The sequence below is a fragment of the Macrobrachium nipponense genome, chromosome 8 (genome assembly GCF_015104395.2).
Source record: "Macrobrachium nipponense isolate FS-2020 chromosome 8, ASM1510439v2, whole genome shotgun sequence".
Taxonomy (NCBI): Eukaryota; Metazoa; Arthropoda; class Malacostraca; order Decapoda; family Palaemonidae; genus Macrobrachium; species Macrobrachium nipponense.
In genome coordinates, this window is record NC_087203.1 from 113,049,108 (window position 1) to 113,072,220 (window position 23,113).

A 23,113-nucleotide genomic window follows, 5' to 3' on the forward strand; every position below is an offset into this window, starting at 1 on the left:
GTTACTCTTTAACAAATATTTCCTAAATAAATATTTCCTAAATATTTATAAAATAATCAAAAGACAATCAAGAAAAAATATCTTCACGAATGATAAAACCTCTCTCTGACGATCTCGAGTATCGTTTTAAACATCCAAAATATACATGTTACAGGACTGCCCCCCCCCCCCCCCCCCCCCCCCCACCCCCCCCCCCCCCCCCCCCCCACGCCCCCCCCCCCCCCCCCCCCCCCCCCCCCACCCCCCCCCCCCCCCCCCCCCCCCCCCCCCCCCCCCCCCCCACTACCACCACCACCACCAACGTCTTCCCATCCCGAGAAAAAGCAATTTTACTTCTCTGGATCTAATAACGACGACCTCTCTCTTAAAAAAATGAATAAAGAAAATAAAAAAAGTCCCGAAATTGTGTCGGCCGTAACCTGGAATTATATATTATATCTTGTAATGAACATGTATAGTAAAGAAGAGATGGAAATCTGACATCGCCCCGGGGCTCCAAAACCAACGTATATCTATATACTGACTGTGAGGTCCGAGCGAAAGGAAAAAAAAAAAAAAAAAAAAAAAAAAAAAAAGAAAAGCGCGTTGGCAACTCTCTCCCCCCCCTCCCCAACCCGCTTTTGCGTCCAACAAATGCAACCTGGGCTAACAGCTGGTGAGGTGTGACAGTATCCCCCATGACAGTATCCCCCCCTATGCCAGTATCCCCCTATGACAGTGTCACCCCCATGACAGTATCCCCCCTATGATATTATCCCCCCCTATGTAGTATTCCCTCCTACGACAGTATCCCCCCCTACGACAGTATCCCCCTACGACAGTATCCCTCCTATGACAGTATTCCCGCCTGACGCCATACTTCCCCATTTTCCCATTATTGCAAGCAATGCACAGATCGTTTGTACATGCAACTTTACTTACACTGCTTTATTTTACTGAATGCATGCGGCGCAGTTTTAAAACTTTTTTTTTTTTTTTTTTTTTTTTTTTTAAACTGTATTTGGGTGACTTGCAGTGTCAGTAAGGGATAATAATATTTTCTAATATATATATATATATATATATATATATATATATATATATATATATATATATATATAGATATATATACACATATATTTGTTTATTTATGCATATATATAAATGTTTTTTCATTTTCGTTATCGTTTTCAACAAAACAGGTTTTCATATAAAAAAATTATAATTGTTTATTTTTTTATTTTACATCTTAACGTCCATGGTATATTTAGATTTTTTTTTTTTTTTTTTGCATTTTTTTTAGTACATTTTATTTTAGAAATTTTCATTCACTAATTCTTGTCAATTAAAAATCGATTATACAGTGACTGACTTTTCTTTTTGAGGAAAACTGTAAAAGCAAAACAGATTGTATCAATTAGGGAGTTGTAATCTTTATTATTTTTTAATGCTTTGACAGTTATATTGCTTTGCTAACTCTTAATTTCCAGTAATTCTTTGTTAATATAATAATATATCTTGGAATATATTATATCAGTGGCAAGTTTTCCTATTTACCTAATTTTCAATATTTTGTGTCATATTCTTTCAGTGTGTGAAATAATAATAATAATAATAATAATAAAATAATAATAATAATAATAAATAATAATAATAATAATAATAATAGTATTAATGATAAGGATAATATAATTATTAATAATAATACTTTTATTTTACTTTTATTAATAAATATAACTCACTATATTTAAAGAAAAATATAAAAAAAAAGTGTGTCCAGTAAAAATAATAATAATAATAATAATAATTTTTATTTTTATTTATTATTATCATTAATATTATAAGGATAACGCAGAAAGAACTGGTTTATTATTATTATTATTATTATTATTATTATTATTATTATTATTATTATTATTATTCATATTATTATTATTAAATTAAAAGTTTAAAAAGTCAGATTGATTTTATATCATAATTTTAAAATGAATCCTATTAAATTGTCAAAATTCTTCCATTTTTGGAATGTATTTTTTCTTTGAAATTCTTTAGTATTATTATTATTATTATTATTATTATTATTATTATTATTATTATTATTATTATTATTATTATTATTATTATTGGCGTGTATGTACAGTTTTAACTGGACCTTTATATTTTATGATTATTTTTATCTTTATATAACGAATCTCACTTTTATTTATTTTTTTTCAACGAAATTATATTCAAGCAAATGGGATTCATCTTGTACGTAGCTTGGTCTTAGCTGTATGAAGTCCAACTTGAAATGGTTGACGATGTGTGATATTACAAGGACGTATAGAGGAGGTTTAAGAAAATTATATTTTCTGAAATGTAGAATCTACGGACGGATTCTTTGACACACTAAGAATTAGGTCAAGAAGATGGAAGAGCAGTGGAGGAGGAGGAGGAGGAGGCCTGCGTGTTGCCATTTGTTGTGTTGATGTTTTCCCAAAGATGGAGCCGATTCCGAATTGCCTGAGCATCATCGTCAGGAAGAAAAGTTTCGTGGATGTTATTCCCACCCAGACCGTCATTACGAACGTTCGGAGACGTAGGGAAATAATACGGGAGTGATGACGTGCGAGAGGCGACTCCTAATTACCCAGCATTCCTCTATAATTCAAACGGGAGAAGTGTAATAAAAAATAAAAATAAATAAAAATTATGGCTGACGTGAACTCCATAAACTTAATCAGGTGGAACGACACAGACTCGGCCGATGGCGCCGCTGATTGGCGGGTGTGATTTAAGTGGGTGGAGCCTATGGGCACAGGCAGGAAGTTCGGATGGCTGCTGACCAATCACGGTTGTTTATTGGATGTCCGCGGGGAATCCAAACTGCCATCTTTTCTGACCTCTTTATTACAGAAAATGGTAGGAGGCGGCCAGACGGACGGTGTAGGCCTAAGACCGCAGTTGCCATTTCCTGCGACACCGGGGGGGAGAGGTTGTATACGGTGGCAGGCACTGCTGCCGCCTGCCTCTCTCTCTCTCTCTCTCTCTCTCTCTCTGCGACTTTGATGACGGATATACGGCGAATTTGACGAGGCAGACGAATTCGCCTTGAATAAAATGCCTCTCTCTCTCTCTCGTTCGTCACTTAAGGATGTTGAACGATCATTAGGCGATGAGAGAGAGAGAGGAAGGGAAAGACGGACGGAGAGAGAAAGAGAGAGAGACAGAGAGACAGACGGAGAGAGGGAGAGAGAGAGACAGACTGAGAGAGAGCCGAGAGAGCGAGCGAGCAAGCGAGAGAGAGGGAGAGAGAGAGAGAGAGAATGGGCGTATTGATCCGTTATGGAGGTCAGATGTTGTGGGCCGACGCTTCATGAAATGGCTGTTAGCCTTCCATTATGGGATTTTATGATTTTTTTTTTCCATGGGATTTCAAGGTTGTTTGTGCATACTTATGGATTTATTATGGTAGGGAAGGAGTGCAGATTTATCTTTTGTGTGTGTGTGTTTGTGTTTGATGGCTGTGTCTTGTAGAAATGAATTAAAATTACTTAAAATACTGTTTGTTTTATGGTGAAATATTGAGTTAAGCGTTGTTTTTTGTTGTGTTGTATTTGTTGAGATCGAGTTTCTTGCATAATGATTATGGATAATTGTTTGCATTGTAATGTAATATATATATATATAATATATATATATATATATATATATATTAAAGATATATATACATACATACATATATATATATATATAATATATATATATATATATATATATATATTATTATATACAGTACCTACATACATACATACACATTCATTCATACTCATAAACATTCATTAATCTCATTTACCAAAATTCATTTGCATGTCTGTTCTTTAAAAAGCACTTGTTTCCAGCCCCTAAATTTTACTGCACTGGTGAACTTGAGTTAGATTTTAACGATTTTGTTATGTCGAAGGCAAGACGGAGAGGAGAGTGTGTATGTGTGTGTGTATGTATGTTATGTCCCAAACGTTATGTATATCTTATTGATTTTTCTTCCCTGTGTCTTTGGTCTCTCCCTCCCTCCCTCCCTCACCCCCATCCCGCCCCCACTACCAGTTCTCCTTACTCACCCTCCCTGCCCAATATTCTTCTCTCTCTCTCTCTCTCTCTCTCTCTCTCTCTCATCTCTCTCTCTCGCTCGTCGTCGACAGGTGAATTGAGGCCGCTCCTCGAGCAGGGGGGCTGGGGGGTTTGAGGTTAGGGGTTGAGGGGGAGGGGGAGGAGAGGCAAGAGAAGGCCGCAAAGAATCGGGTGGTCCCTTTTCCTCTTGCCCAAAAATGAATGTGGACTACTCTTACTTATAACAATCTCTAATGGATCAGATATTTTTAACCTTTTTTTCATTTTCAGGTTATTTATTTATTTATCTATTTATTTATTTATTTTTAGGCCGGACGGAGAGATATACATAAATACATCGGATTATTCTCGTTGTTGTTTTGCATGGTGTGATAATTATTTGATTAGATGTTCATTAATCTTTTGTATATTTATGTGGCTGCCACCACCACCACCACCAATTCCTGAGATAGGACATTTTATTCTCATGTGTAATTTGTGTCATTTTTTGAAATATGTGTTTGGAATGTTTCGAATTGTTTGATGAATAAACCTAATGATTTTTTCAGGATATATATATAATATACTATATATATATATATATATATATATATATATATATATATATATATATATATATATATATATATATACCTCCCAATTATTATTATAATAATTCATTACCTGAAAACATATATCAATTTAGCTGGGCACAGACCACACTCAGATGATGCCAAGGAAAACGAGTAGGCAGTGTTTATGAAAATAGAGCGAAGGAGGAGAGGGTCTCAAGGAGGCATAGATGATATTTCATGAACCAGCCAGTTTAACATTTGGTTTTAGTCCGTCTTGGTTTATTTACTCTTATGTAAATTATCGTCTTTAGCTCTGAGAATTTAAGTATCTTTAAAAAGTTTCCTTTTTTATATAAATTTAGATTTTAAAGGTTTGGGCTTTCAGGTAAACGTGAAATTGTCGGGGAAAATGAACCTAAGATTTGATGTTATATTACTTGGAGAATATAGCATTTTTTCCGGATTATTCTTCTTCTTCTCTACAATTTCTGAACCAAAGAATTGATGTTGTGTTTCCTCACTACGAGACGACAATGGTTGGGGTCGTCTTGTATGTCTGGGTTACTTGACTTTCAATTTTTATACTTTCTCTCATCCCTATAACTTAATATTACGACTCATTTTCCCGTCTAACTTGAATAGATCCATTTTTATACTTTCATTCCAGTAACTTAATATTATGATTAATTTTCCCGTCTAATTTGAAAAGATCCATTTTTATGCTTTCTCTCATTCCTATAACTTAAATATTTCGATTCATTTTTCCGTCTAACTTTAATAGATTCATTTGTATAGTACTCTCTCTCATTCCTGTAACTTAATATTACGATTCATTTTCCCGTCTAACTTGAATAGATCCATTTTTATACTTTCTTTCTTTCCCGTAACTTAATTTTACGGTTCATTTTTCCGTCTAACTTGAAAAGATCTTAATTTTTTTTCTTTTTAATTCTCAGCGAGATACAAATCCCACTGAACAAAAAGTTGTTGTTATTATCCTGCTTTAGCCAGGCATTCGTTCGCACGTATTTACGACTGTTTCCCCACGGTGGCCTCTGCATGTTTTCATGCCGGTTGAAGGCTTTGATTTAGAACGTTGTTACTTGTATCAAACACGTAAAAGACGAGGTTGGTATCAGTCCGTCTGTTTTACCAGTTCTGGTTTAGCGAATACTGTCTTTAAGGGGAAGTTGGCGGCTTAAATAAGAGAAGTTCGGTTCTTGGCAGATGAGGGAGCTTTAGCCACCAAGGGTTGGAGTACCCCAAGGGGGATGCTGGGAGGTTGGAATAGGGATATTGTGGGGGGGTTGTGTGGTGGATTGAGGAGGGGGAGAGGGGCCTTGGTGTGGCTGACAACGATGCTGGTAGGAGAGGATAGGCAGCAGCAGCAGCAGCAGCAGCAGCTACTGTCGAATTGGTCGAATAATGTGTGGATGTTTAGCATTGATTGGAAAGTGGATGAAAGGAAGCACACTAAGAAAAAAGGGGGAATGTTTAGCAAAAGGAGGGAATGTTTTGGGGGAAAATAGTGAGTATTTGTCTCCCTCCAATTTAGCTGGTCCTCAGACACACAGACAAACACACACAGAAACAGAGAGAGAGAGAAGAGAGAGAGAGAGAGAGAAGAGAGAGAGAGAGAGAGAGAGCGGTGCACATTAAAGGGTTTAATTACGGCGTGGTATTTTCCACGGATTGTCCTCTCTCTCTCTCTCTCTCTCTCTCTCTCTCTCTCTCTCTCTCTCTCTCTTGGGAAATGACACATACAGGGAAACTGCTTTTGAAACAGTTATATTACGTTTCCAGTTTTATCGGTTTGGCTGTTGATTTTTTTTCTTTCTTACTTTTTTTTTTTTGGTTCAGTCTTGCCTGCAATAAATCGAAAAGGGGATTTACAGTCTCATTAATCTCACTGCAAAGATTTATGATGGCACGTTAGGGACTTCGTGCGCCAGAGGAGGAAGGGGTGTCTGATTTGGACTCGCGATTGAGTGCCAAGAAAGAGAGAAAATGAAGGAAGGAGAAGAAGAAGAAGAAGAAGAAGAGGAGGAGGAGGAGGAGGAGCAGGAGGAGGGAAAATTAAGGAAACTTTGCTTTTGGGGGATATGTCTTGATGCCGCTGTGAGATCGTTATAGTGATGATAGTATTGGAGGAGGTCTTTTTAGGTCTTTCTTCTTGGAGGAAATTCTTCTACGAAGTCTTTCTTCTGGGGGGTCTTTCTGCTATGAGGTCTTTCCTCTAGGAAATCTTCCTTCTATGAGGTCTTTCTGCTATGAGTTCATTCCTGTAGGAAATCTTCCTTCTATGAGGTCTTTCTTCTTGGAGGTTTTTTCTTCCGGAAAGTCTTTCCTCTTGGAGGTCTTTCTTCTTGGAGGTCTTCTAGGAAGTCTTTGTTCTATGTCTTTCTTCATGATGGTCTTTCTTCTGTGAGCTCTTTCTTCTAGATCTTTTTTTTTATTTTTTTATTGGAGGACTTCCTTCTGAGGCCTTGATTCTTGAAAGTCTCTCTTCTTAGAGATCTATCTAAGGGGTCTTTTTCCATAAGGTCTTTCTTCTTGGCGGTATTTCTTCTAGGAAGTCTTTTGTTTTATGAGGTCTATCTAAGGAGTCTGTCTTTCGTAAAGTCTTTCTTTTTCGAGGTCTTTCTTCTAGGAAGTCTTTGTTTTATGAGGTCTTTCTTTTGTGAGGTCTGTCTAAGGAGTCTGCCTTTCATAGTCTTTCTTTTTTTAGGTCTTTCTTCAAGGAAGTCTTTGTTGTATGAGGTCTTTCTTTTTTTAGGTCTGTCTAACAGGTCTGTCTTTCATAAAGTCTTTCTTCCAGGAGATCTTTCTTCTATGAGGTCTTTCCTCCATGTAGGTCTTTCCTCCATGTAGGTCTTTCTTCTATGTGGTCTTTCCTCTACGAGGTCTTTCCTCTACGAGGTCTTTCTTCCCCTGGTCCACATCAACCTCTGCCCAACGTTCGTTTTAGTGGGAGCTGCTGTTGTTAGCTTCCCCCAACGATCGATCAGATGCGTCTCGAGCGGTGCGGATGCCTCTCTTTACCTGTTCAGTTATGGCTCTGGAATAATTCTAACAACGAGTACCGTACGTGTAGCATCTCTCAGCATCTCTTAGTCAGTGGAAGGCTTTATCTTTAAGAGGAAGCAGTTCATGTGAATTGAGAGGTGTTTATCTGTAGGCAAAAAAAAAAAAAAGGCTTCGTCCAAAGGCCGCATAAACAAATTCATATCACAAAGACTTCATCACCTCATTTTAACGAGTTCGCAAACTGGCTGTTTTCTCCTGCCGAAGGAAACTGATTGCTTGATATTGTTACTTCCTGCGTTAAAGGGTTATGTCGTAACGACAAGGCAGGCAAAACAGAGTAAAAGAACGTGCAAAAGCATTTGCATTTGTCTAGGGAGAAGGACGTAATCTGTGCGCTGACCAATCATTCAGTGGTCGTAGATCGAAGGAGCCCTTTGCTTCTTTGCTTGTGGGTGCTTTTAGGATATTATATTGCCCGGATACTTACTGTTGCTGCTAGAAGTTAGATCTGTGGGTAAAGCGACTTATGCGTGTACTGGAGTTGTAGCTCTCTCTCTCTCTCTCTCTCTCTCTCTCTCTCTCTCTCTCTCTCTCTCTCTCTCTCCAGCAGATCGCAATAATTTAACTATTTCATCCTAAACTCTCATAATAGGAATCAAGACAACCATCAATTTTTCTTTGAGCAGATTACAAAAAAACATTTCTCTCTCTCTCTCTCTCTCTCCTCTCTCTCTCTCTCTCTCTCTCTCTCTCTCTCGTGTGACGTAAGAGTGAAGAGAGTGATTGGCGGAGGTGACTGCTCATAGGATCTCCCGATAACAACTGGTAATCATTGTCATCATCAGTCACCAAAGAGTGCTGCGTATGACGCGTCATTCTTCAGGGATGACTTGGCAGGCTGCTGCTACCTGTTACCAGAGAGAGAGAGAGAGAGAGAGAGAGAGAGAGAGAGAGAGAGAGAGAGAGAGAATGTTTTGGGGATCTGCTGAAAGAAAAATTGATAGCTGTTTATTTTGGTTGAAATAATTGAACTATTCTAATCGTTTGAAAGAGAGAGAGAGAGAGAGAGAGAGAGAGAGAATGTTTTGGGGAGCTGCTGGGGAAAGAAAAAATTGATAGCTGTTTCCTTTGGTTGAAATAATTGAACTATTCTGATCGTTTTTGAAAAGAGAGAGAGAGAGAGAGAGAGAGAGAGAGAGAGAGAGAGAGAGAGAGAGAGAATTTGTGTTTGTGCAATCTGCTGAAAGAAAGAATAGTAGTTGTTTCTTTTGAGAGTTTCAGATGAAACAGTTGAATTATTGAGAGAGAGAGAGAGAGAGAGAGAGATAAAAAATTTATATTTTTTTTTGTTTAACCTTCTGATAGGAAAACTGATAGCCGTGTTCCTTTTCGAGAGCTTAGAAGGAAATTGTCAGATTACTATGACCAGTTTTGCAATACGAACATCCACCCTTTGGGATCAAACTTTAGACCCGGGAGGGGTCGGCAACCAAAAAAGGGGGAAGGGGGAGGGGGGGAGATGATGTAAGGGAAGGTTAAAATTCGTTGACCAAGCGGCAAGAAGAATTGGTACAAAGGAAGAGGAGAGAAGAGCGCGACCTACGAGAGAGAGAGAGAGAGAGAGAGAGAGAGAGAAGTGTGGCGTAGCATAATTCCACCCGACCATGGGAGTGCATGGGGTGACCAATAGCAACTAACCGTCATCTTTTGAAATATGGCAGTACTGTCATTGCACGGATGGTGACCAAACTGATGATTTTGGACGGTGAATGACTTACAGTTTACGTTTGACTTTGGCACTGTAGAACAAAAATCAAAAGATGTATAAACTTTTAAGAACTGAACTTCGAGTTAGATAAATAACATTTTCATAAGCTTTAAACTTTTAAGAACTGAATTTTGAGTTGGATAAATAACATTTTCATAATCATAGAATAAATTACCAATTACTGCCTGTTATGTTCTGTGTTTATGTTATGGGGTTCATTTTTTATACTTTCAGTAAGGTCAAAATTATAGCTGTTATAAAGTGTATTATAGACATTTAATGGAGAGAGAGAATATTAAGGTCTGTGTAGTATTTCTTTTAAACATTTTCATAATTCGTTATCAGGCTAAACCTGAAACTCGTCTCGGTTTTCTCAAGAATTCTGTAGTTTGAGCGCACAGACTTCTGTAACTCCAGACTTCTACCCCTTGGCATGAAATTTGTAAATGCCCCGTGGAAAAGGAGAGGGGGAGGAAGGGGAAGAGGAAGAGGGGGGAGGGGGTATGTGGAGCCCACAGCATGACCTTCAGGCGTTTAAACCATCGCGGCGCGATGGCTTTGATCTAGAAATTTGTAAGGGGGAAACGAGAAACCTTTTGCCTCTTTGCCTGAACTTCAATTTCCCAAGACTGGACGTTTCTTTCTTTTTTCTTTGCGTCTTCTTTAGTCTTCATCTCGGTCTGGCAGTGTACCTAATAGGTTAAAGGTAGTTAGCAGCTCTTAAACAAAATAATCTTTCTGTTACTTGTCCTGATTATTGGCAGGTGAAATATATCAGGTGCCATTACAGGTTCGCTTTCGTCCTTAGAAAGACTTAGAAAGTTCCTATTTCATGGAGAGTCTTGGCAAGGGATTAACAATGGATTATATCAGTTGCACGGAAAACGCAATTGCAAATGCAACTGGCCTCAATACACGCGTCATCTAACAAGAGCAAAATCACCTCGACCTGACTTACGCAGATATCAACAAGGCACTCATAACTTGATACTGTTATTTATTTAGTTATTTATTTTTCGTGAACGGGTTTCTGTATGATTAAAGGCCCATTCATCAGCGATTGAGCTCTGGAATTCCGTGTTGCAATTTCATGGGCTAACTAACGCGAAATGATTACCAGGATTGGGATAGCGATGATGAATAGCCGTATGAATGGGGATGAAGGCCGATGATTACCATTGAACAACAGAGCTTAGTAATTTAGATACGTAAAGGAAATCAGACACTTTAAATAAAAAAAAGTGAGTGCGAAAGAGGCCGCGACTGATGTAATGCACAGGAGCAGGACTTTTGAAATGTAAAATGAATCCTGTACGGGATGTAAGGATGACTTCAGGATTAGCCCCTTCGAAAGATCTGGGTGGGACGTTCGACTGCTGCTGGGAGGGGCCAGTACATTTGAAGGGAGGGTCGGATACTGTTAACTATTTGTATGAAGGAAAGAGAAGGCACACGCCCCCCTCTCCACATCTCCTCTCGCCACTCCCCTTCCCCTCCTCCGACACTTCCCCTACTCCCCTCCTCCCCAATTCCTTCCCGTCTCGTCATGCAGGGGGAAGGAAGGATGCTTTTGAAGTGGTTGCTGCTCTTCTGTTGGTGTCCCAAGGATGTAGGAAGGGCTAGACAAGATGGGAGGATAAATGTGGGAATGTCAATTCTTATGATTTATTGTGATTAGTAAACTTTGCTTTTATTACTGCAAGCGAGGGAAGTCAACAGCAGGAAGTTAAGTAGAAAATGTTTGGGTAAGGTCATGGTTTGGTACTTTTTCTGTCTGTGGGTATTTTGATCAGATCACAACTTTAGGCCTGGTTTTTCAAATTTGAATTTTTTTTAAAAAGAATTTTTGAAAAAAAGAAATTTTTGTAAATAAGGATTGCTGGATGTCATTAGAGCTCTTATGAAATGCCAGAGAGGGTGGAGGGGGGGCCAAGTCTAGGGGTAGGAGGAGGTCTACCCCACCACCGGCGGGAGTGGTAGGCCTCCCTCAGGTAGCAGTTATGGCTTAGAGTATGTGGCGGTGTCTGCTTCTGCTTCTGCTTCTGCTGTTGGTGGTGGGAGTGTTGTTCGAGGAGGATGGGCGTTCTGCAGGTGGTGGTGGGGCGGGTGTCAGGGGGTGACAGCAGATAGGTAGGTCGGTCGTCAAGGGGGGCGCGGCCTGGCAGTGTCACGCCCCCCGCTTTGCCGAGGGCCCGCCCCCGCGTGCGCCGGCGGTGAGTGGCGGCGTTGCGTGGCTCGAGGACCTCTGGCCCGGTCGCTACCATTCGGCCAGTGCGCGCCAGTCAACCACCACCGAGAAACGCGCGTGTGTGCGGGTCGTCGGCTGTTTGTGACGTCACCATTCCGGAGCTAGTTCTTCCCGCGGACTCCCGCTTAGGCCACAGTCGTCGTGCGGCCGCGTGACGCAACCCATCATCCCCCCATTGGCTGCCTCTGCCTTCTGCGGGCCCTCCTTCGCGTGTTGACGTACAGCGGCGACTGCTATGAGCGAATTTAATTCAGCACATGGTGTGGTAGCGCGGGCAAAATTCACAATTTGAAAATCGGTGGTCGGTGTGTTGGTGGTGGTAGTGGTGATATCTATATCTCTCTCTCTCTCTCTCTCTCTCTCTCTCTCCCTCTCCCTCTCCCTCTCTCTCTCTCTCTCTGTGCTGCTGCTGCTGCTGCCGCTGCTGAAACTTCAGTCAGTTGGTGGTTGGTGTTGGTGGAGTGAGTGTGTTTCAGTAAGTAGGTGATTGTCAAAGTGTTCTTACAATACTTATTAAACCACAACCATGAACTCCTACTTCGAACAGGGTGGGTTTTACGGTGGCGGTTCCGGAGGAGACCAGGCCTACCGTTTCCCCTTGGGCCTCAGCGTCAGCCCCTATGGACAGCCAGGCCCTCGTCAGGATGGTTATGACGCCTCGGCCTCCTGCAAGTTATACGGACCCCCTCAGGATCACATGACACCCAACCCCTTCAAAGTGGACTGCGTCAAAGAGCAGAACAATTATGGAGCCACAAAGGACATGTCAGGGGGCTGGGGCCCTGCGGTGCGACCTGCGTGCACCCCCGATCCGGTGGCTGCTCGGGGCTATCCGCCGGATCCGAGCACGTCCCCGCGTGACAGGACTTCTCACGTAGGAGGCTGGAACACGTGCGGGATGACGCCTGTCACTCAGCCCCACCAGCAGCCCCAGCAAAATCCACAGCAGACAAATAATCAAATGAATCAGCCGCCCAGCACTACGACCTTCTACCCGTGGATGGCCATTGCAGGTAAGGTACCACAGCCACAGTGTCTTCTTATTTTTTATTTATGCCTTCATCATTACTGTTTCATCTTTGCCGTCATCATTATTATCATGATCGTCTAGCACGTCTCTGCTGGTGCAGTCATCTCCTTATCTCCTCCTTCTCCTCCTCCTTCTCCTCCTCCTCCTCCTGCCTCTTTTTCCTCCTCATCCTCCTCCTTTTCTGACGGGTGCCAGCCGCCAGGTCCTCCCTTTTTACCTGTTGGTACAGGTGTGCCAGGTATTGTTCAGGGATGGTCGGTTTGTGCCAAACGACCTGTCCCTCTACCTGACCTGTCCCTGTCCAGCTGTCCCACTCATCAACCTTACCACAAACGCGCCAGCCCATTCATTGTCTGTCTGTCCCTCTCTCTCTCTCTCCTTTTATGAGTCCTCTCTCTCTCTCTCTCTCTCTCTCTCTCTCTCTCTCTCTCTCTGTGTCCTTTTCCCTCTTCCGTCCTTCCTCTCATACTCGGCCGCAAAGAGATCCACACAGTGTTACTTAATCCTTTCGTTCGGGCAAGAGAAAAATATCTAAGTAATATTATTACTGTAGCCGTTTTCCCCCCGCAGTACACAATACTTCGTGCTACCCGTTGGTCTTATTTGCATAATTATGTAAAGTATTTATCTTCAGTAATACAATGAGGTAATCAAGCAAGGGGGAAAAAAGTTAGTTTAACTAACATTTAACGGCGGGGGGCGGCTCCCTCCCCACTGAGTTTAATCTCCCACGAAAGAGTAAGACCAAATTAGGTGTGAGGGCGGGAAATAAAGCCAGAGTTAATTTAGTATCATTTTTTTTCTTTTCGATTTTTTTTCTCTCTCTTTTTATGCGTTTCGGGAAAATTAGACGTACTACAAAAATGTAAGGATCAGAAAATTAAATCCCCTCAGATGTGTGAAATTAAAGGTGGTGGTAATTGCGAAGTGTTATATCATGAGAGATTTTTTGTTGTCGGTCCTTCAAAAGACCGAAATATATTTCTTAAAAAATCAGTTGGTGGAAAAAATACAAAGTGTAAAGGTGCTTCAGTGTTAAAGATATATCAATATATGTGAAAATGACTCGTGTAATTTCCTTAAGCATTTCGTTAATGTCCAGAAATTTAGGAATATGAGAAGCTGTCGATATTTATGAAATTATAAAATTGAAGGATTCAGTCGAAGAAAATATGTCGAAGTTACATATGAGGACGTATATTGGTTTATAATTTAGTCCCAACTAAATGCACGACAACTTTACAAAGCTTTATATAAAAACCAGCGACTTTTAATTCTCTCTCTCTCCTTTTCTTCCACCATCTCCTCGTCTCTCATACCTCTCGTTTCTCTGTGGTCAAGAACCGAAATTATAGTGATTAAAGTACTTGTTTTCCCCCACTCTATTGAACATCTCATTTTGCGGTGCCGGCTAAGAGGCGACTATAGTTAACTAAAGTATTTTGTCCTTTTCTTGTCTGTGATATATAAAAAGTCATCTCGATATTGTCGAAAGTGTTGCCCGTTTTCAATTCTGAGAGAGAGAGGGAGAGAAAGAGAGAGAGAGAATTCCCAAGTTATTCGGTGATCATAAATTGTAGGGATGCGGTTAAGCAAAAGTCCTTTAGGATAATTGAAGACACATTAAGGTTAAGTGCTCGCTTCGGGAGCCAATGGATGGATATCCTAGTCCCTTTGTAAGTGGGAGTCGCCCACTTAGCACACAAGTATATATATATGCAGTGTAATGTTTAAAAACAAAAGGTAATTCTTGTTCATTGTAGGAATGGAATCGTATCGCTCTCGTCATTGTCATTCTCGAATTCACATCACCGCATTTTCCTAATGACGAAGATTTTGTACTGGAACCATTTTGGAATTGAGCGAAGTCCACAAAAAAATCGAAGAACTGCGGTAACGGAAGGAAAAGCCCACTATAAGCGAAGAGGCCACACTATAGCCCATCGAGAGAGAAAGAGTGCTCTATAACGATTATAACGCCCTATACACATCACAAAAGAATTTTTTCCTCCTCCCCCAAAACCAGTTTCAAAGTACAACTTCCGTATTTTTGTTAATTACATTGAAAGGTGAAATACTTTGGTTTACGTTATTACCGCCACTCGTATGTACGTAAGGCATTCGTAGACATCGCCCGCGTACGAGAGCAAAAGAGTTTCCCTTAAACCAAAGACAAGACCACAGCAAGCCTTCGAACGCTCCATATACACAGCTGGGAGAGTAAAACGGAATGTTGGAAGTCGAATTTTACCTTTAAAAGTCCCTTCTATATTTTTCTCATCCTAACGCCTTTAAAGTGCAATTTAAGTAGGCATGGAATTTTGATGAATGGCCACGCGAAGGTATGACTATAACGTAATTTCTGATCGCATGACGCATCTGCCGTGGAGTTCATTGAAAGAGATAATGTTGTTGGGAGTCACGAAAAAAGAAAAAAAAAAAAGGCCGAATAGCTTCTCTGGCAACCGTTGTCAACAAAAGTTTTGGCCCGTATCCACCAAGTGTGTGTTGAGATCTTGTGTCATACCTCCACCCGAAGATATATATTAAGATGAGAAATACCCGCAGTTTTGCATGTTATGGTAACCGTCTCGAGTACACCCTCTACGTCTTGCGTACGAGATTAGAAATTCCTTCTTCCGACTTTACGATGTCACTGATGATGAGCAGATCGGGAGATTGAGACATTCGAAATCTTTTTTGTTGTTGTTCTCCGGGGCTTCGTGTGTGTGTGTGTGTTTGTGTGCGTATGTGCGTTAGTATATGTCTTTGTATGTATGGGTTGTAATACATTGAGAGTAGAAGGAATGTATTTACGCCGGAAATGTTCGAGGGCGAGAGGTCACTCACTAAGATTTCTCTCTCTCAGCTTGTGATTATCATCATCGTGAGATATGCGAATGTTTATGGATGTGTTAGGCGTAGGAGAGAGAGAGAGAGAGAGAGAGAGAGAGAGAGAGAGAGAGAGAGAGAGAGAGAGAGAGAGGCGGATTAGGGGAAATGTTCTTGGCCCATTCTGACGATGATGTTAACCGCTCTGTAGTGACTCTTTTCGGCGAGAATCAAAGGGAAAGTGTCGATGTCCTCTGTGTCCCCACCATAAACCCATACGCACAGGACGCACCAACCAACCCATACACTAATTTCCCTTCGGGAGCTTAAACCTTCCTCTTTCGTAGTACAAAGTTACTCCTTCGAAACTGCCATCACATTATTCCATATCTGAGCGGTGGAATGCGTTCTCTCTCGAGGTGGGTTGTAGGACCTCCATTGTTTGTGTGTGTCTTAAAAACGACTGCTATGTATGGTAATTGTTAGTGTATGGGCACCGGGGCTGTATAAGGGATTCGTTACTTGTATGGAGGGGTTGAGGGGGGCGGGGTGGGAGGGGGTAGGGGGTTTGGGGCGGTGAAACGTTTGGATAGATTTATTAGTGGGTTAACCTTTCATGGATATTAGCAGTGCGAGAAATGCTATCTTCTTCTCCGGGTGCAGAGAATGGTTTTAGAGGATGCTCAAACTTGGAGATGTACGTTTGTGTGTTGTATATATATATATATATATATATATATATATATATATATATATATTATATATAATATATATATTATATATATATATATATATAGTGTGTATGTGTGTATTTGTAAAGAGAAAAATGGATGTCTCTGTGTGGCAATAGGTAAGGATTATCTATCATAAAATCTAGGAGGTCAGCTGATATACCAGTTTAACGTTCCTGGTCCATTCTTCGCGTATCACCCAGTTATCCCCGAATAATAAATACGGCAAATGAATGGATTATTCCATCCTTATTGCTAAGCAACGGCTGGGTATGTGCTTGTCATGTAATGCATGTCAGCTGTAATTTGCGCCCGTGCTTAAAAACCTTAGGTGTAATTTGTTGTCATTGGGAGCATGTTATGAAGCCATTATCGGTCGGGGCTGTCTTGATTGTGTGTGGGGGGGCGAGTGGGGGAACAGTGAAGGAGGAGGAGGAGTTTGAGGAGTACCATTGCTTTTGGGGAATTGTGAGAGAGTTTCCTTCTCATGTGTTAGTGTTGATGCTAATGTTATCAGTGACTTGTTTTATATTTTTTTCTGAAAGCAGTTTTGTCTTTTGAAGTTCGTTGCGCTTTTATGTTTTAGACTTCTTTTTGGGTTTTACAGTTATAAATGATTTTAGTATTAGACGTGGATTCCTTCCTTAGTGTAAAAATATTGAAGTTCGTGTTCAGTGATACGTCTCTTGTCTGTTTATGTGTAAATGTGTTATATATAATATATATATATTATATATCTATATATATATATATTATATATATTATATTATATATAAAGTATTATATATAACGCACACAAACACACACCGCATTATTAGACTTATATATATATATAGTATATATATATTATGCGTGTGTGTGTTTTTGTGCGTTGTATATATATATATATATATATATGTATGTGTGTGTATGTATGTATGTATGTATAAAATGTAGAGTTTTACTGTTCTAGTTTTATATTATTCCTATTTCATACCTCATCTATTCATATCTCATGATCCACAAAAAATGCTTTTGAATGTAATTACGTAAAAATAATATGATGTTTGTTTATTCTGGAATGACATTTTCTCTCTGTTAGAACTCTCCGAATGTGCTTACCTCGTAAGATAAACGAAAATATAAAGTAGAGGCCTTCCTTGTGCAGAGTGATATCATATTTAGCTGCGTCCTCGCAAAATTAATTCATTTACAGCGAATGATTGCTATATGGTTTCACGTAGACGTAGTTTATGGAAAATACAGGTTTTAGAAGTAAAGTTTTCTTGTTGCAGAAGAACAATTCGTTTTATCTCCTCTTCATCGGTCATAGAGACTGTCTATCTACAGGGTATCTTAATAGTAGAAATTTTAAGCTTGTATTATTTTTATTTTTATTTATTTTATTTATTTATTTATTTATTATTATTTTTTTTTTAAGACAAGACATTTCAAGAAGTAGCGAATTCATCTGAAAATCAACTGTGACTTTTTTGATACAGTGATTGTGTGCTCGTCTACGCAAAGATTGTTTTGTAAAAATTATAGGAAAAAAGATTATGCTTGCGCCCAAATTGTCTTTGAAGTAAGAAAATGTTTTCTTGGTGTGTTTTTAGATAAAAAAGGGGGGAGATTTTGATCCTGAGTCATTTTGATTGAAGTTATAAAAGAAGTATAATAGCACATTTGTTACTTAAGATAAAACTTTGCTAAGGAAATCTTATAAATAAAGTAAATTTGTTATTAAGTTCAGTCATATTCCGCCATTTCTTTATTAGCTTTCATCACTAAAGGTACAATCTTTCCAATTTCCTGCAAAGTTAATTTTCATTTAGTGTTTATGAAAACATTTATCCTAATTTTGCTTGTTTTGGTATTATGCATAAATGTTTATCTCTTGTTTTCTTTGAATAATGTTCGAAAGGTGTTGTGCCATTTATTTTTTGCATTGGAAACCCTAAATGTTTATTTTGCTTGCTATTTGATGCGTACATTTATGAAGACATTTATGTAAACAAAATTTTTTTCATGTTATTCGAGCACATGCTTCGATTTTATCTTCCTCTCGTTTATTTGATAAGTTTAGTAAAGAAATATAATGTTTCTTCTCAGTTATTTGTTTAGTCAAGAAATATGTTTCTTAATACTGATACTTTTGCTACTGAATTATTCTCCAGTGTCATAGTGCTTTATGATTAAGATATAATGAGAAGTGCAGTGAAAGCCATATGGCTTTTGGTAATTTTTATTGTTGAGTGCTTTCTGAAACGATGTCCAAAGTTAACTTATTTGACGAATCATGGTGTGAGGCGAAGGCGCTATTGAAATACGCTATATGCAGTAGAGGAGCCCATAATGCATTCCGCTTATTACAAACGGCGCTTTTAGAGGTATGCCGGATATATTCTATACACAGTGCCCTTTCGTATTCCAATGTATTAAGTTAATGGCACATCCGAGCTGAGCCATGTCTTCTTACACACTCGCCTCTTCCCAACCTTTGACAAATTCTATCATACCACTTTCTCTGAGAGGAAAAAAAGAATAAGAAGAGGATGAGGAGTCAGTCGTCCATCGCTTGGCTCTTCTTTCTTCTTCTTTCTTCTTTTTTTTATCATTAGATTAGCTGTTGCCCCGTTTGAGGAATTTGGCCCACTCTTGTTTTATGAGCGCCAATGATAGATGGCCGCGTGTTAAAGTATGCAAGTCCAATTTAATCCTTATTTGCCGTTTAGTCCCGCTCTCCCTTTGCCTCCTTTCCCTCTCTCTCTCTCTCTTTCTCTTTCCTCCCTCCTCAGGTTTTACCTTCCCTTCCTCCTCTTCCTCCTCTTCCTACTCCCTCCACCCTCCTCCTCCTCCTCCTACTCCCCGGTCCCTTACATTATACCCATGACATTTGGGGCTTCCATGTCCTACCCCATATCATTCCACTACCCTTTGTTACAGCGCCATTAACCTTGCTATTGAAACCGCCTCCTCCTCCTCATTTTCCTCCTCACTCTTCCTACTTATTTTCCTCCTCACTCTTCCTACTTATTTTCCTCCTCACTTCCACCTCATTTTCCTCCTCACTCTTCCTCATTATTTTCTTCCACCTCCTCATTTTCCTCCTCACTCTTCCTTCTCATTTTCTCCTCACTTCCACCTCATTTTCCTCCTCACTCTTCCCTCCTCCTCCTCCTCCTCCTCCAACCTTCGCCCATCCAACCCCTGCCCTTTAACTTCATTCTTTCCTTACTTTCCCGAGTTTCTTTCTCTCCTTAAATCATCGTTATACGACCCTTTTCCCTTATTCTTTTTCCTCTTGTTTTGCTCTCCAGATGGTTTTTTCCCCTCTGCCGTAGTGTTTCTCTCTTTCTCTTTTTATTTTCCATAAAGTTTTTTTTTTTCACTTTTTACGCAAATTCCTTTCAAATACTGTACTGTTGTTTTAGTTGTTTGGTTTGCATTACATTATACTCTTCACTATATTTGTTATTAAATTTATATAGTTTAACTTTTTTTATCATTTATTTATTTTTAATATTTGTTAATTTTTTTTCTAGGCTATTTTTTAACTTATAGATACTCGAGATTTCTTTTTCTTTTTATTTATGTAGTTTATCTTCAATGCTATTGGATATATGTCTGTTCCGTTATTTAAACTTTTTTATGAGGCGTTGTCGTTCATTTTGATTTTTGTTTTATCTATTTTATTTTTTTATTCCCCACTGGCGCTATTATGGATGCATGCAATTCCCTTAAATTCCTTCGCCCATTCACTGTCTAATATTCCCTTATATATATACATATATATATATATATATATATATATATATATATATATATTTATATATATATATATATATATATATATATATATATGTTATATAAATATATATATATATATATATATATATATATATATATATATATATATGTCCAGAATTAATTATTCATTCATTAGATTTAACTCGTTCACTACTTTAATGAACGAATGAGTGAAATAAAAATTTTTGAAATAAAAATTTTATTGAATTTTAATTCATTCATTGGCATTTTTAAAGTGAGCTGAAGGGTTCTTGCTTTCTCGTTCACACTTAGTATGTCATTTTCTGTTTGAACTATAAACTTTTTATTTTCGTTAAATTATTTGTTTATTTATTTTTTTTTATGAAAGCCTTTGTACACTTAAACTTGGCGCCAGCTCTAGCGAGTTTGGCTTAGAACCTCAATGTCATCTACAAGTTATTAATTCTCCCCCCCCTTGCCCTTCTCCCTCCGTTCCCCCTTTTGATACCTTATCATTAATTCTTCATCCATAGCCCTCCATTTAGCCTTTTTTTTTTTTTCAATAATGCGAGGCATTGTATACTCTTCGTATCCACTACCGTATACATATATTTTTTTTAACCCCGTATGGTCTCGTCAAAGAAATACAGTTTCACTTTCGGTCAGGCCCCGTGTACTTAGGACCATTTCCACGCTCTCGTTCCACTCGATCATCTCAAAGGACCCTAATTTTTTTGGGGAGGGGCATTTCATTATTATTATCATTCCTTTTAAGTCCCTCCTGTTTCTCCCTTTTGGTTATTCTGTGTCAATTTTTTCGTCCGGACCTGAAGATGGACGTGGTATATATATATATATATATATATATACCTATATAATATATATTAATAATATAATATATATAGGAATAATTTAATATAATAGATATTATATTAATATAATATATTATCGTCCACTTGAAGATGGATCAATTATGAAAAATTGATATATATATATATATTAATAATATATATACTTTCGCTTGGTGATCATTCGTGTTTAAATTCAGCTGTCGTTAGTGTTTTTTTCTGTTTTTTTTTCTCTTTATTGTTGACGTGGTTGTATAGTTTGTGTGTTTGAAATAGGCTATGAAATGCAAATATGTTTATATACACTTGCCTGGGTATATATATATATAGTATTATATTCTATATATATATATATATATATATATATATATAATATATGTGTGTGTGTGTGTGTGTGTGTGTGTGTGTGTGTGTGTTTATTTTTCCATTCATTATTTTTTTATTTAATGTTTATTTTTGTATTCATACGGATTCGAGCTTTATATATATATATATATATATATATTATATATATATATATATATATATATATATATATATATAATGTGCGTGTATGTATAGTATATATACTTAACATATGCACATATTATATTAACCTCAATGAACATGTGATTAGAAATAGCATTAAATGAAAAATAAATGAAAAAATAAATAAAAAACTAGATGAAAATAAATAATATATCGATCGCATTTTTTTGCATAAAGAAATTACGCAGTGAAAAATTATAATTGCGATTTCACTCGTCAGTTTGCATTTCATTCGGTTCTAGTTCTGTATGGTCCGAGATAGATAGAGATATATATATATATATATATATATATACTTATATATATATATATATATATATATACTATATATTTATTTATTTATTATTTATTTTCATTATCTAAATCTAATCTCCGCGTATTACATGTGCTTTGACTATTGCATATTACCATTTCATAATGTTTAAAAAAGTGATTTGGAAAATTACTATTATATATTATAAATATGTGTATGTATATATATCATGCATAAAACTGCTGTCACTGTATATCAATTTTACTTATCCGCAAGATCTTTCATAAGTGATAAATCACAACAAAACCTTATCCCCCTCTCTCTCTCTCTCTCTCTCTCTCCTCTCTCTCTCTCTCTCTCTCTCTCTGCTCTCTCTCTCTCTCTACTCACGTCAAAAAATGGGACTTCTTATTCTGAAAACGCAGAGAGAGAGAGAGAGAGAGAATCGATCAGAAAACTACACGTCAAAAAATAGGGCACTTCTTATTCCCTTCCGAAACCACGCAGAGAGAGAGAGAGAGAGAGAGAGAGAGAGAGAGAGAGAGAGAATGACGATCAGACTACATCCACGATGATGTAGAGATGTGAAATGGAAGATTCGGGTCTTTGGGTTTGACGAGGCGATGGCCCATAACCACTGCTCCCTTCCAGTCCCTTCCAGTCCTTTCCAGGCCCTGTAAAAGAAGGAGATACTGCTGTGAATAGAGCCTCGGAGAATATTGAAGATTTTCTCCCGAAATACTATCTGGGAGTGTTTGGTTTTGACCCTTATTTTTATTTTTATTTTTTTTATTATATTTTTTTACATGGATAGCTATTTGAAATGTTCACTGCAAGAATGTTTTTTTCGTTGAATATTTTTCACCCAAAATATTTTCTAGAATTTTTTTTTTATTTATTTTATCTGGCCAGACATTTTTTATGAGTTCTTTATGTGATCGTGTGTGTGTGCGTATGTTTGACCTCTATAATTTTTGTATAGAGAGATAATTGATATGTCCTTTATGTAAGAGCCTGTGAGTTTGGGCGTGTAGGTTTGGACTGATTCCTTTTTTGTGTGGACAAATATTTGATGTGTCCGCTGTGTGAGCGTGTGTGTGTGTGTGTGTGTGTGTGTGTTTGTGTACGTACGTATGTTTGACATTTCTATTATTATTTTTCTGTGTGGGCATATGTTTGATGTGTCTACTGTATAAGCGTTTTTGTGTGCATATGTATGTTAGTGTTTATCCTTGTTTATCTATACACCATTGATGATGTGGCGATGATAATGCTGGAATTATTTGATATGTAAATTTCCACTTGTCATGATTTCATTACGTCATCAAGGACATATTTGTAAATTCACGGTCAACTATATAGTTTTTACTGTCGGTATATCTCCGATTCGACGCTGTTATTGCATTTGATATTTTATTTTCAACGGTTCTTTTGAAGAATATTATATTGTCACGT

At 38.2% G+C, this 23,113-nt stretch overlaps 1 protein-coding gene across 4 annotated transcripts in view; it reads left to right on the forward strand.

The window, feature by feature from the left end:
* Positions 1-23,113, forward strand: part of LOC135222961 (homeotic protein ultrabithorax-like) — a 1,489,261-nt gene that overhangs the window by 781,822 nt on the left and 684,326 nt on the right. For all 4 annotated transcript variants that reach the window (XM_064261439.1, XM_064261433.1, XM_064261435.1 and 1 more), the window contains one exon: positions 12,234-12,699. In XM_064261439.1, coding sequence (XP_064117509.1) covers positions 12,234-12,699 — 466 coding nt within the window. The remainder of the gene's footprint in view (positions 1-12,233; positions 12,700-23,113) is intronic.